This window comes from Pseudophryne corroboree, chromosome 1 (genome assembly GCF_028390025.1).
Source record: "Pseudophryne corroboree isolate aPseCor3 chromosome 1, aPseCor3.hap2, whole genome shotgun sequence".
Lineage (NCBI taxonomy): Eukaryota > Metazoa > Chordata > Amphibia > Anura > Myobatrachidae > Pseudophryne > Pseudophryne corroboree.
Genome location: NC_086444.1, coordinates 455,036,662 through 455,052,302, shown reverse-complemented (window position 1 = coordinate 455,052,302; position 15,641 = coordinate 455,036,662). Strand labels below are relative to the sequence as shown.

The 15,641-nt window shown below is 47.8% G+C and overlaps 1 protein-coding gene across 2 annotated transcripts in view; it reads left to right on the top strand.

Moving 5' to 3' along the window:
* The first annotated feature begins 215 nt into the window (after positions 1 to 215).
* The window catches only part of IPO4 (importin 4), a 272,271-nt gene continuing 256,845 nt past the window's right edge, over positions 216 to 15,641 (top strand). Inside the window, exon 1 of one of the 2 annotated variants that reach the window (XM_063913651.1) lies at positions 216 to 413. In XM_063913651.1, the coding sequence (XP_063769721.1) occupies positions 348 to 413 (66 nt within the window). In that variant the 5' untranslated portion in view covers positions 216 to 347. The remainder of the gene's footprint in view (positions 414 to 15,641) is intronic. The other variant, XM_063913652.1, reaches the window with a different exon arrangement.

Genomic DNA, 15,641 nt, shown 5'->3' with positions numbered 1-15,641 from the left:
TAAATGGATTTCCAGTATCACCTAGGACGTAAGAGAAAACAGATAAACTGAAAGTTCTGGAATATTTTGTGACGTAATCTAGGCCCCATATTATGTGATATCGGCTCCTAAATCTTTGACACTAGGCTTCACTGCAAATTGTACACTCACACTGTACATACATGCACAATAGTGTTTCCGCTCCTCCTAGCCAGCAGGTGGCGCTAGTGGACAGCATCGCCCTGTCTGACACCCACGTGGGGGAGAGAGAGGAGACAGTTTAGCAGCAGCTGCTGGTTGTTGTTGTTGGGTCAGTGGACGGCACCGGTGCGCGGCTCTGTGTAACCAGGCGGCCCGTTTTCATCATCATGGCCAACGTACTAGAGACCATCCTGACCAGTCTCCTGCAGCCGGACAATGCTGTCATACAGCAGGTAGTGGATGGCGGGGAGGAGGGGAGGGTCTGTCCTGGGATGATGCTGGGAGAGGAGGAGGACGGGGCAGCAGCAGGGATGCTGTATAATGCCGGGGGGAAGGTGGACGGCGCTGTCACATACTGTCACGCAGTGTAGCGGAAACTGGGTTGTGCCACACAGTCTCCTTATTACTAGTTTGTCAGCCTACAATATACGCTCACTAGCTTATGTTTATTCGGTGGTCAGAGATGCAGACCCTTGCACAATTAAAGTACATAGGCAAAAGTTCGGAACATGGGATGCTCTAACCTTTTACCATAAATTATAGATAGATGTTTGTGTATATAAAGATATATACTGTATGTGATAAAAGTTTGCTTAGGTGATATTATTACGAGTTCACATGTTGGGTTAGTGTACCCCATGTTCTGAACTTTTATCCATTATATAATGTATGATAGATAAAGGACATCCATATGTAAGGTGAGGCTTACATGTTTATAAAGTTCCACCATTGCTTTCTCTCTTTACATGTATGTTACTATGATGTACTAAAATGTTTCCATATCTTAGATATTGACTACAAATTGGGGGTCTATGTACTAAGGTTTGGATGGCGGTTAAGTACCCACAACCACATCCTTTCATTTGTCAAACAGAGCCTGTTTCATGGCAGTTACTGTAGAATCTGATTGGTTGGCACTTTATCTCCATCTAAGGCTTAGTAAATAGACCCCCAACTCACTGGACTAAGGGGGGGTACACACGGAGAGATCCGTTCTTAAATTCTAAGCAATCTGAGCAGATTGCTTAGAAATGAAGCCCAGATCTCTCCGTGTGTAGGGTGCTGCCGACATGCCAAATCTAGAGAGATCACTCATTTCACCGCTGTGTGAAATTCAGCCCCCCCCACTCAGCACACATCTCCCGTGTGTACGAGGCTTAAGGGGTATTTCTCTGACGTCCTAGTGGATGCTGGGTACTCCGTAAGGACCATAGGGAATAGACGGGCTCCGCAGGAGACTGGGCACTCTTAAAAGAAAGATTAGGTACTATATCTGGTGTGCACTGGCTCTTCGCTCTATGCCCCTCCTCCAGACCTCAGTTAGAATCTGTGCCCGGCCAGAGCTGGATGCACCTAGTGGGCTCTCCTGAGCTTACTAGAAAAGAAATTATTTGTTAGGTTTTTTTATTTTCAGTGAGATCTGCTGGCAACAGACTCACTGCTACGAGGGACTGAGGGGAGAGAAGCAAACCTACCTGCTTGCAGCTATCTTGTGCTTCTAAGGCTACTGGACACCATTAGCTCCAGAGGGATCGAACACCGGGCCCGACCTCGATCGTCCGTTCCCGGAGCCGTGCCGCCGCCCCCGCCCTACTTGCAGAGCCAGAAGACGGAAGATTCCAGGAGAAAATCGGCGGCTGAAGACTCCGGTCTTCAATAAGGTAGCGCACAGCACTGCAGCTGTGCGCCATTACTCCCACAGCACACCACACGCACCGGTCACTGGTGGGTGCAGGGCGCTGGGGGGGGGGGACGCGCCCTGGGCTGCAATATGTATACCTTTGTTGGCAAAATGCACATAATACAGTTTTCTCTATCGTCCTAGTGGATGCTGGGGTTCCTGAAAGGACCATGGGGAATAGCGGCTCCGCAGGAGACAGGGCACAAAAAGTAAAGCTTTTCCAGATCAGGTGGTGTGCACTGGCTCCTCCCCCTATGACCCTCCTCCAGACTCCAGTTAGATTTTTGTGCCCGGCCGAGAAGGGTGCAATCTAGGTGGCTCTCCTAAAGAGCTGCTTAGAGAAAGTTTAGCTTAGGTTTTTTATTTTACAGTGAGTCCTGCTGGCAACAGGATCACTGCAACGAGGGACTGAGGGGAGAAGAAGTGAACTCACCTGCGTGCAGGATGGATTGGCTTCTTGGCTACTGGACATTAGCTCCAGAGGGACGATCACAGGTACAGCCTGGATGGTCACCGGAGCCGCGCCGCCGGCCCCCTTGCAGATGCTGAAGTTAGAAGAGGTCCAGAATCGGCGGCTGAAGACTCTGACAGTCTTCTAAAGGTAGCGCACAGCACTGCAGCTGTGCGCCATTTTCCTCTCAGCACACTTCACACGCTGTCACTGAGGGTGCAGGGCGCTGGGGGGGGGCGCCCTGGGAGGCAAATGTAAACCTATATACTGGCTAAAAATACCTCACATATAGCCCCCAGAGGCTATATGGAGATATTTAACCCCTGCCAAACTTCACTAAAGAGCGGGAGACGAGCCCGCCGTAAAAGGGGCGGGGCCTATCTCCTCAGCACACAGCGCCATTTTTTCTCTCACAGAAAGGCTGGAGAGAAGGCTCCCAGGCTCTCCCCTGCACTACAGAAACAGGGTTTAAACAGAGAGGGGGGGCACAAATTGGCGATATAAATATATATATATAAAGATGCTATTAGGGAGAAACACTTATATAAGGTTGTCCCTATGTAATTATAGCGTTTTTTGGTGTGTGCTGGCAAACTCTCCCTCTGTCTCTCCAAAGGGCTAGTGGGGTCCTGTCCTCTGTCAGAGCATTCCAGGTGTGTGTGCTGTGTGTCGGTACGTGTGTGTCGACATGTATGAGGACGATGCTGGAGGAGGCGGAGAAATTGCCTGTAATGGTGATGTCACTCTCTAGGGAGTCGACTCCGGAATGGATGGCTTATTTAGGGAATTACGTGAGAATGTCAACACGCTGCAAGGTCGGTTGACGACATGAGACGGCCGACAAACAATTAGTAACGGTCCAGGCGTCTCAGAAACACCGTCAGGGTTTTTTTTATAAAAAACGCCCATTTACCTCAGTCGGTCGACACAGACACGGACACTGAATCCAGTGTCGACGGTGAATAAACAAACGTATTCCTCATTAGGGCCACACGTTAAGGGCAATGAAGGAGCTGTTACATATTTCTGATACTACAAGTACCACAAAAAAGGGTATTATGTGGAAGTGAAAAAACTACCTGTAGTTTTTCCTGAATCAGATAAAATAAAATGAAGTGTGTGATGATGCGTGGGTTTACCCCGATAGCAAATATTGGCGTTATACCCTTTCCCGCCAGAAGTTAGGGCGCGTTGGGAAACACCCCTTAGGGTGGAAAAGGCGCTCACACGCTTATCAAGTGGCGTTACCGTCTCCAGATACGGCCGCCCTCAAGGAGCCAGCTGATAGGCAGCTGGAAAAATATCCTAAAAAGTATATACACACATACGGTGGTTATACTGCGACCAGCGATCGCCATCAGCCTGGAGATGCAGTGCTGGGTTGGCTTGGTCGAATTCCCTGACTAAAAATATTTTATTGATATAGAGCATTTAATAGGATGCATTCTATATATATGTATGCGAGATGCACAGAGGGATATTTGCACTCTGGCATCAAGATAAGTGCGTTGTCCATATCTCCCGGAAGATGTCATGGACACGACAGTGGTCAGGTGATACAGATCCCATACGGCACGTGGAAGTATTGCCGTATAAAGGGAAGGAGTTATTTGGGGTCGGTCCATCGGACCTGGGGGCCACGGCTACAGCTGGGAAATCCAACCTTTTTACCCCAAGTTACATCTCAGCAGAAAAAGACACTGTCTTTTCAGCCTCAATCCTTCCGTTCCCATGTGGGCAAGCGGGCAAAAGGCCAGTCATATCTGCCCAGACATAGAGGAAAGGGAAGTAGACTGCAGCAGGCAGCCCCTTCCCAGGAAAAGAAGCCCTCCACCAGTGGGGGGGTAGTCTCAAGAGTCTCAGCGCGCAGTGGGATCACTCGCAAGTTGACCCCTAGATCGTACAAGTATTATCCCAGGGGTACAGATTGGAGAGTCGAGACATTTTTTCCTCGCAGGTTCCTGAAGCCTGCTTTACCAACGGCTTCCTCCGACAGGGAGGCAGTATTGGAAAAAATTCACAAGCTGTATTTCCAGCAGGTGATAATCAAAGTACCCCTCCTACAACAAGGAAAAGGGTATTTGTCTTCCACACTATATTGTGGTACTGAAGCCAGACGGCTTGGTGAGACATAGTCTAAATCTGAAATCTTTGAACACTTACATAAAAAGGTTCAAATCAAGATGGAGTCACTCAAAGCAGTGATAGAGAACCGGAAAAAAGGGGACTATATGGTGTCCCTGGACATCAAGGATTACCTCCATGTCCAAATTTGCCCTTCTCAACAAGGGTACCTCTGGTTCGTGATACAGAACTGTCAATATCAGTTTCAGACGCTGCCGTTGAATTATCCACGGCACCCCGGGCCTTCACCAAGGTAATGGCCGAAAAGATGATTCTTAAAAAAAGAAAGGCATCTTAATTATCCCTTACTTGGACGATATCCTGAAAGGGGCAAGTTTCCAGAGAACAGTTGGAGGTCGGAAAAGAACTATCTAAAGTAGTTCTACGACAGCACGAGTGGATTCTAAATATTCCAAAAATCGCAGCTGTTTTCCGATGATACGTCTGCTGTTCCTAGGAATGATTCTGGGCATAGTCCAGAAAGAGGTATTTCTCCTGGAGGGGAAAGCCAGGGAGTTATCCGACCTAGTCAGAAACCTCCTAAAACCAGGCCAAGTATCAGTGCATCAATGCACAGGAGTCCTGGGAAAAATGGTGGCTTCTTACGAAGCGATTCCATTCGGCAGATCTCACGCAAAAACTTTTCAGGGGGATTTGCTGGACGAATGGTCCGGATCGCATCTTCAGATGCATCAGCGGATAACCCTGTCTCCAAGGACAAGGGTGTCTCTTCTGTGGGGGCTGCAGAGTGCTCATCTTCTAGAGGGCAGCACATTCAGCATTCAGGACTGTGTTCTGGTGACCACGGATGCCAGCCTGAGAGGCTGGGGAACAGTCACACAAGGAAGAAATTTCCAAGGAAGTGTGGTCAAGTCTGGAGATTTCTCTCCACATGAATATACTGGAGCTAAGGGCAATTTACGATGCTCTGAGCCTAGGAAGACCTCTGCTTCAAAGTCAACCGGTGCTGATCCAGTAGGACATCATCATGGCAGTCGCCCACGTAAACAGACGGGGCGGCACAAGAAGCAGGAGGGCAATGACAGCAAGGATTCTTCGCTGGGCGAAAGATCATGTGATAACACTGTCAGCAGTGTTCATTCCGGGAGTGGACAACTAGGAAGATTTCCTTAGCATAAATGAATTCCACCCGGAAAAGTGGGAACTTCATCTGGAAGTTTCCACATGTTTGTAAACCGTTGGGAAAGACCAAAGGTGGTTATGATGGCGTCCCACATGAAGCGCCAGGTCTAGAGACCCTCATGCAATAGCTGGGACGCTCTGGTAACACCGTGGGTGTACCAGTCGGTGTATGTGTTCCCTCCTCTGCCTTTCATACCCAGTGTATGGAGAATGATAGGAAGGAGAGGAGTAAGAACTATACTCGTGGTTCCGGTTTGGGCCAAGAAGAACTTGGTACCCGGAACTTCCAGAGATACTAGAAAGGATCTTGATTCAGCAAGAATCATGTCTGTTCCATGACTTACCGCAGCTGCGTTGACGCCAGGGCGGGTGAACGCCGGATCCTAAGGGAAAAAGGCATTCCGGAAGAGGTCATCCCTACCCTGGTCAGAGCCAGGAAGGAGGTGACCGCACAACATTATCACCGCTTAGGTGAAAATATGTTCCATGGTGTGAGGCCAGGAAGGCTCCACGGAAGAATTTCAACTAGGTTAATTCCTACATTCCTGCAAGCAGGAGTGTATATGGGTCTCAAATTGGGGTCCATTAAGGTTCAAATTTCGACCGGTCGATTTTCTTCCAGAAAGAAATTGGCTTCAGTTCCTGAAGTCCAGAAGTTGTTAAGGGAGTACTGCATATACAACCCCTTTTTGATGTCTCCAGTGGCACTGGGCGATCTCAACGTAGTTTGGGATTCCTAAAATCACATTGTTTTAAACAACTCAAATCTGTGGATTTGATATATCTCACATGGAAAGTGACCATGCTGTTGGTCCTGGCCTCGGCCAGGCGAGTGTCAGAATTGGCGGCTTTATCTCACAAAGCCATATCTGATTGTCCATTCGGACAGAGCAAAGCTGTGGACTCGTCCCCAGTTTCTCCCTAAGGTGGTGTCAGCGTTTCACCTGAACCAGCTTATTGTGGTGCCTGCGGCTACTAGGGACTTGGAGGACTCCAAGTTGCTGGATGTTGTCAGGGCCCTGAAAATATAGTTTCCAGGTCGGCTGGAGTCAGGAAATCTGACTTGCTGTTTATCCTGTATGCACCCAACAAGCTGGGTGCTCCTGCTTCTAAGCAGACTATTGCTCGTTGGATTTGTAGTACAATTCAGCTTGCACATTCTGTGGCAGGCTTGCCACAGAAAAAAATATGTAAATGCCCATTCCACAAGGAAGGTGGGCTCATCTTGGGCGGCTGCCCGAGGGGTCTCGGCATTACAACTCTGCCGAGCAGCTACGTGGTCGGGGGAGAACACGTTTGTAAAATTTTACAAATTTGATACCCTGGCAAAAGAGGACCTGGAGTTCTCTCATTCGGTGCTGCAGAGTCATCCGCACTCTCCCGCCCGTTTGGGAGCTTTGGTATAATCCCCATGGTCCTTTCAGGAACCCCAGCATCCACTAGGACGATAGAGAAAATAAGAATTTACTTACCGATAATTCTATTTCTCGGAGTCCGTAGTGGATGCTGGGCGCCCATCCCAAGTGCGGATTATTCTGCAATACTTGTACATAGTTATTGTTACAAAAATCGGGTTATTGTTGTAGGAAGCCGTCTTTCAGAGGCTCCTTTTGTTATCATACTGTTAACTGGGTTTAGATCACAAGTTGTACGGTGTGATTGGTGTGGCTGGTATGAGTCTTACCCGGGATTCAAAATCCTCCCTTATTGTGTACGCTCGTCCGGGCACAGTACCTAACTGGAGTCTGGAGGAGGGTCATAGGGGGAGGAGCCAGTGCACACCACCTGATCTGGAAAAGCTTTACTTTTTGTGCCCTGTCTCCTGCGGAGCCGCTATTCCCCATGGTCCTTTCAGGAACCCCAGCATCCACTACGGACTCCGAGAAATAGAATTATCGGTAAGTAAATTCTTATTATAAACTGTATATGTGCCTAATCCCCCGCCATAAATATTATTAAAAAAGCGGGAGAAGCCCGCCGCTGAAGGGGCGGGGCTATCTTCCTCAGCACAGCCAGCGCCATTTTCTCTAAACAGCTCCGCTGGAAGGACGCTCCCCAGGCTCTCCCCTGCAGTATACACTACGAGAAGGGTAAAAAAGAGAGGGGGGGCTCATAAATTTAGGCGCAAAAGGTGATATAAGCAGCTATTGGGGGAAAATTCACTTTGTATTAGTGTAAATCCCTCTGTTATATAGCGCTCTGGTGTGTGCTGGCATACTCTCTCTCTGTCTCCCCAAAGGACTTTGTGGGGTCCTGTCCTCAGTCAGAGCATTCCCTGTGTGTGTGTGCGGTGTGTCGGTACGGCTGTGTCGACATGTTTGATGAGGACGCTTACGTGGAGGCGGAGCAGGAGCCGATGAGTGTGATGTCGCCCCCTGCGGGGCCGACACCAGAGTGGATGGATATGTGGAAGGTATTAACCGACAGTGTCAACTCCTTGCATAAAAGGTTCGATGACGTAACAGCTTTGGGACAGCCGGCATCTCAGCCCGCGCCTGCCCAAGCGTCTCAGAGGCCATCAGGGGCTCAAAAACGCCCGCTACCTCAGATGGCAGACACAGATGTCGACACGGAGTCTGACTCCAGTGTCGACGAGGATGAGACAAATGTACAATCCACAAGGGCCATCCGATGATGCATGATTACGGCAATGAAAAATGTGTTGCACATTTCTGACATTAACCCGGTTACCACTAAAAAGGGTATTATGTTTGGGGAGAAAAAGCAGCCAGTGACTTTTCCCCCATCTGATGAGTTAAATGAATTGTGTGAAGAAGCGTGGTGTTCCCCTGATAAAAAACTAGTGATTTCTAAGAGGTTACTAATGGCGTACCCTTTCCCGCCAACGGACAGGTTGCGTTGGGAAACATCCCCTAGGGTGGGCAAGGCGCTCACACGCTTATCAAAAAAGGTGGCACTGCCGTCTCAGGATACGGCCGCCTTAAAGGAGCCTGCAGATAGAAAGCAGGAGGCTATCCTGAAGTCTGTGTATACACACTCAGGTACTATACTGAGACCTGCTATTGCTTCAGCATGGATGTGTAGTGCTGCAGCAGCATGGTCTGATTCCCTGTCAGATAACATTGATTCCCTTGACAGGGATACTATTTTGCTAACCATAGAGCATATTAAAGACGTAGTCTTATATATGAGGGATGCACAGAGGGACATTTGCCGGCTGGCATCTAGAATTAATGCAATGTCCATTTTTGCCAGGAGAGTATTATGGACTCGGCAGTGGACAGGTGATGCTGATTCTAAAAGGCACATGGAAGTTTTGCCTTATAAGGGTGAGGAATTGTTTGGGGACGGTCTCTCGTATCCACAGCAACAGCTGGGAAGTCGACTTTTTTTACCTCAGGTTCCCTCACAGCCTAAGAAAGCACCGTATTATCAAGTACAGTCCTTTCGGCCTCAGAAAGGCAAGCGGGTCAGAGGCGCGTCCTTTCTGCCCAGAGGCATGGGTAGAGGGAAAAAGCTGCTCCAGACAGCCAGTTCCCAGGAACAAAAATCCTCCCCTGCTTCCACTAAGTCCACCGCATGACGCTGGGGCTCCACAGGTGGAGCCAGGTGCGGTGGGGACCCGTGTCTGGAACTTCAGCGACCAGTGGGTTCGCTCACAGGTGGATCTCTGGGTTCTACAAGTGGTATCTCAGGGATACAAGCTGGAGTTCGAGACGTCTCCCCCTTGCCGTTACCTCAAATCAGCCTTGCCAGCTACTCCCATGGAAAGTGAGGTAGTACTGGCGGCAATTCACAAGCTGTACCTTCAGCAGGTGATAATCAAAGTTCCCCTCCTTCAACAGGGACGGGGTTACTATTCCACAATGTTTGTGGTACCGAAAGCAGACGGTTCGGTAAGACTCATTCTAAATTTGAAATCCTTGAACACTTATATAAGGAAGTTCAAGTTCAAAATGGAATCACTCAGGGCGGTTATTGCAAGCCTGGAAGAGGGGTATTTTATGGTGTCACTGGACATCAAGGATGCTTACCTACATGTCCCCATTTACCCACCTCACCAGGAGTACCTCAGGTTTGTGGTACAGGACTGCCATTACCAATTCCAGACGTTGCCGTTTGGTCTGTCCACGGCACCGAGGGTATTTACCAAGGTAATGGCCGAAATGATGATACTCCTTCGAAAGAAGGGAGTTATAATTATCGCGTACTTGGACGATCTCCTTATAAAGGCAAGGTCCAAGGAGCAGTTGTTGGTCGGAGTAGCACTATATCAGGAAGTGCTGCAACAGCACGGCTGGATTCTGAATATCCCAAAGTCGCAGCTGGTTCCTACGACACGTCTGCTGTTCTTGGGCTTGATTCTGGACACAGAACCGAAGAAGGTGTTTCTCCCGGAGGAGAAGGCCAAGGAGTTGTCATCTCTGGTCAGAGACCTCCTGAAACCAAAACAGGTGTCGGTGCATCACTGCACGCGAGTCCTGGGAAAGATGGTAGCTTCTTACGCAGCAATTCCCTTCGGCAGGTTCCATGCAAGGATCTTTCAGTGGGATCTGTTAGACAAGTGGTCCGGATCGCATCTTCAGATGCATCGGCTGATCACCCTGTCCCCGAGGGCCACGGTGTCTCTGCTGTGGTGGCTGCAGAGTGCTCATCTTCTCGAGGGCTGCAGATTCGGCATTCAGGACTGGGTCCTGGTGACCACGGATGCAAGCCTCCGAGGTTGGTGGGCAGTCACTCAGGGAAGAAACTTCCAAGGACAATGGTCGAGTCAGGAGACTTCCCTACACATAAATATTCTGGAACTAAGGGCCATTTACAATGCCCTAAGTCAAGCAGAACCCCTGCTTCAAAACCAGCCGGTGCTGATTCAGTCAGACAACATCACGGCTGTCGCCCATATAAACCGACAGGGCGGCACAAGAAGCAGGATGGCAATGGCAGAAGCCACAAGGATTCTCCGATGGGCGGAGAATCACGTGCTAGCACTGTCAGCAGTGTTCATTCCGGGAGTGGACAACTGGGAAGCAGACTTCCTCAGCAGGCACGACCTCCACCCGGGAGAGTGGGGACTTCATCCAGAAGTCTTCCAGCTGATTGTAAATCGTTGGGAAAGGCCACAGGTGGACATGATGGCGTCCCGCCTCAACAGAAAGCTAAAAAGATATTGCGCCAGGTCAAGGGACCCTCAGGCGATAGCTGTGGACGCTCTAGTGACACCGTGGGTGTACCAGTCGGTTTATGTGTTCCCTCCTCTTCCTCTCATACCAAAGGTACTGAGGATAATAAGAAAGAGAGGAGTAAGAACTATACTCATCGTTCCGGATTGGCCAAGAAGAACTTGGTACCCGGAACTACAAGAAATGATCTCAGAGGACCCTTGGCCTCTGCCGCTCCGACAGGACCTGCTACAGCAGGGGCCCGGTCTGTTCCAAGACTTACCGCGGTTGCGTTTGACGGCATGGCGGTTGAACGCCGGATCCTAATGGAAAAGGGCATTTCGGTTGAAGTCATTCCTACGCTGATAAAAGCTAGGAAGGATGTGACAGCAAAACATTATCACCGCATATGGCGAAAATATGTTGCTTGGTGTGAGGCCATGAAGGCCCCAACAGAGGAATTTCAGCTTGGTCGATTCCTGCACTTCCTACAGTCAGGAGTGACTATGGGCCTAAAATTGGGTTCCATTAAGGTCCAGATTTCGGCCCTGTCTATTTTCTTTCAAAAAGAACTGGCTTCACTGCCTGAAGTTCAGACGTTTGTTAAGGGAGTGCTGCATATTCAGCCCCCTTTTGTGCCTCCAGTGGCACCTTGGGATCTCAACGTAGTGTTGGATTTCCTAAAATCACATTGGTTTGAGCCACTTCAGACCGTGGAGTTGAAGTATCTCACGTGGAAGGTAGTCATGCTGTTGGCATTGGCCTCAGCTAGGCGTGTCAGAATTGGCGGCTTTGTCCTGTAAAAGCCCTTATCTGATTTTCCATATGGACAGGGCAGAATTGAGGACTCGTCCCCAATTTCTCCCAAAGGTGGTATCAGTGTTTCATTTAAACCAACCTATTGTGGTGCCTGCGGCTACTCGGGACTTGGAGGATTCCAAGTTGCTGGACGTAGTCCGGGCCCTGAAAATCTATGTTTCCAGGACGGCTAGAGTCAGAAAAACTGACTCCCTGTTTATCCTGCTCGCACCCAACAAGCTGGGTGCTCCTGCTTCAAAGCAGACTATTGCTCGCTGGATCTGTAGCACGATTCAACTTGCACATTCTGCGGCTGGACTGCCGCATCCTAAATCAGTAAAAGCCCATTCCACGAGGAAGGTGGGCTCTTCTTGGGCGGCTGCCCGAGGGGTCTCGGCTTTACAACTTTGCCGAGCTGCTACTTGGTCGGGATCAAACACTTTTGCAAAATTCTACGAGTTTGATACCCTGGCTGAGAAGGACCTTGAGTTTGCTCATTCGGTGCTGCAGAGTCATCCGCACTCTCCCGCCCGTTTGGGAGCTTTGGTATAATCCCCATTGTCCTTACGGAGTACCCAGCATCCACTAGGACGTCAAGAGAAAATAAGAATTTACTCACCGGTAATTCTATTTCTCGTAGTCCGTAGTGGATGCTGGGAGCCCGTCCCAAGTGCGGACTTTCTGCAGTACTTGTATATAGTTATTGCTTAACTATAGGGTTATTGTTCTGAGCCATCTGTTGAATGAGGCTCAGTTGTTTTCATACTGTTAACTGGGTATAGTTATCACAAGTTGTACGGTGTGATTGGTGTGGTTGGTATGAGTCTTACCCTGGATTCCAAATCCTTTCCTAGTAATGTCAGCTCTTCCGGGCACAGTTCCCCTAACTGAGGTCTGGAGGAGGGACATAGAGGGAGGAGCCAGTGCACACCAGATATAGTACCTAATCTTTCTTTTAAGAGTGCCCAGTCTCCTGCGGAGCCCGTCTATTCCCCATGGTCCTTACGGAGTACCCAGCATCCACTACGGACTACGAGAAATAGAATTACCGGTGAGTAAATTCTTATTATTTATCAAAGCATGGAAAGCAATAAAGCGGAGAGATATAAAGCACTAGCTTCTAAGGCTGGGTACACTTGGATTGGCCCTTCCGGCTGGTCTGGTTGGAAAGTGCATACACACTTACCGATGTTCAGCTCGATGTGTTGTGCCTGACGTCACATCTGGGGGGACATTTATATGTGCCCACCCAGTTGTTCTGTCAGTCGTTCAGACATATCTGGGGTACACACCCGCTGACCGTCCCACAATATATTATCGGCCAGTGTGTACCCAGCATTACTCTCATTTTAGATCAAGTGTTTGAAAAATTACAATTAGGAGCTAATTGGTTATTGCTTTATTTCTCTCTTTTTGGGGGTGATTCATTAGTCGGACACTTTTAACCACAGGGGGAAACCTTTCTTCTCACAGGCTCCTGAGATGCGGGGGGAGCACAAAACAATTGAACCACCACCTGTATCTTTTTCCTTGCTTTGATAAATACCCCCCTAATTCTTTATCATGTTTTTTATACTTTGTACTTCCATCCCCACTGTTTGCTACACCAGTGTGCTGTACCTCCACTAGTTGTAGAGTATACCCTGCCAGCAGCAATCTATGCAGTACGCCCCAGCCGGCTGCCTCTGATGGTTCCTCTGTGGGCAGTCTGTACTACATGTTGATCTATTCATACAGGTAGTAGCATACTATTACACACGTCAGTTTTACCATATGTGCCTCGGGTCCGTCTATGGCTTATCTCCCCCAGCATAACCTTCATAGTGCACCCAACATAGGTGTCTCATCTGGTGTGCTCGTGAATAGAATGAAAAATTACATGGATCTGAAGGTTATGTTGGGACACTACCCCTAGCGTTAGGACGCTGCAACCACCCATTTTGTGTCATCTCTTCTGGGTGTCACCTATTCCACCGAGGGTAATTCTACATAATGCACCCAAGATGGCTGCCACACCTGTTACCTTTCATAGGTGGAATATATAACCTGTAGATGTTATTGCCCAAAATGTACCCTGCAATATGCTTATTGTGCTTTCTAGGTTTAATTGTTTCTGTATGTAATTTTAATGCATTTGTACATATGCTCCATATTTTTGATGTTTGTGAGTCCTGCAGGAGAAAAGTGCTATATAAATAAAAAAAATATTATTATTATTATTTATTACAGGTTGAGTATCCCATATCCAAATATTCCGAAATACGGACTTTTTTGAGTGAGAGTGAGATAGTGAAACCTTTGTTTTTTGATGGCTCAATGTACACAAACTTTGTTTAATACACAAAGTTATTAAAAATATTGTATTAAATGACCTTCAGGCTGTGTGTATAAGGTGTATATGAAACATAAATGAATTGTGTGAATGTAGACACACTTTGTTTAATGCACAATGTTATAAAAAATATTGGCTAAAATTACCTTCAGGCTATGTGTATAAGATATATGTAACATAAATGCATTCTGTGCTTAGATTTAGGTCCCATCACCATGATATCTTATTATGGTATGCAATTATTCCAAAATACGGAAAAATCCGATATCCAAAATACCTCTGGTCCCAAGCATTTTGGATAAGGGATACTCAACCTGTATTATTATATTTAAATTTACTGACTAGTAAAACTTGATTTCTCTACGAGTGGTTTCCAAACTTTCTTGAATAATGGCGCCCTACAGTATAAGCATTTTTTTCCACAGCACCCATAGACCAAAAGTTTCTTATTGAGTAATTCAGCTATTAGTAATCTTTATGAATTCTTATGCATATTGAAACATAGTGGCCATAAATGCTAATTTGAGCGTAAGCAATTACCTGGTGAAATGATCCTAAGAAATTAAGTAAGATAGATGATAATTCTGATTAGGGAAACCAATCCCAACCCCCCCACCCCCATATTTGTAATCCCTGCATTCGGTATTGCTGAAATCTCAATCCGGATTCACGAGATTGAATTGTACAAAGAAACTATTGTCAAAAACGCACACATTAGCGCTCACAGAAAACACACGCCCCCACAGGAAAGAAATTACACCTTCATCGTCTCAGACCCCCACAGAAGACGGACCTGACCTCACCTGCTGTCAAACTCTCAAGGCAAACCAACTTGCTGCAGCTACTTTAACTAGCAGATACTCAAGAAGTGGAAGAAGAGCGGAGCTCCCAGTCCCTCCATCTCCTTAGCCACCTCTCTGCCTCCGTCACTACTGCGTAGTATGTGTATACTGTGCACTGTGTGAGCAGGGCAGCTTGCGGCATCATTATCTATGACATCACGCAGCAGCATCACCGTTTATAGGTTATGGCCTCCTTAAACCGGCGGAAGAGGCCAGCTCTGCCTGGGCCAGAAGTTAGTTTTGCATCGGCTGCAGAGGGCACCGCCACTTTCACCACGGTTTGATGCATTTTTAATGTACTGAATCCTAGACTTTTTGGTGGAGATTCAAAGGTTCTGTGCGCCCCCTGCTGGGCGTCTATACAATTTGTCGTCTATTAGAGTAATTCAAGTGTTGCTCCAATCAAATGCTATTAGCTGCAGCAGTCCAATTTTTTCTTGCAGCCTCTGGACGTTCAAGAAAAAAAAGGGTGAAAAGTGAGTAGTTTGGACATCCAAACCAGGACTTTAGATGCCCAGTCAAGATGTTTATACTGGTTTAGCCGTGCAGAGTGGCTGTCCGGTGCATTAACTACTAATGGGTGCCTGATTGGAGCAACAGTTGAATTGCGCCGATAGAAGGCCATTCGTATAGACGCCCAGCAGGGGTTGCACGGAATATTTAAATCTCCCCCTTTGAGGCTAAATCCTTGGATCCCGCCGATTTGTTTCCCTAGTCCTGATTAGTTACTGATTCCTAGCATGACTTTTTACGTGGACATGAGAAAGGAGCAGTTTCATTGTATATAGTGCAGTTTACTATAGCTTCTTACCAGCACACTTCAACGAGATTGAACTGTGAAAGTCACAGTGCTGTAACCGACATATGAGCATTGATACTGTACACTTCTATGACGAGTTATGTTTTGGGAAAGAGCTTTTTTTCCCCTCTTTCTCAGAAGTACATTATGATCTAGTTCACTTTAGCCTAT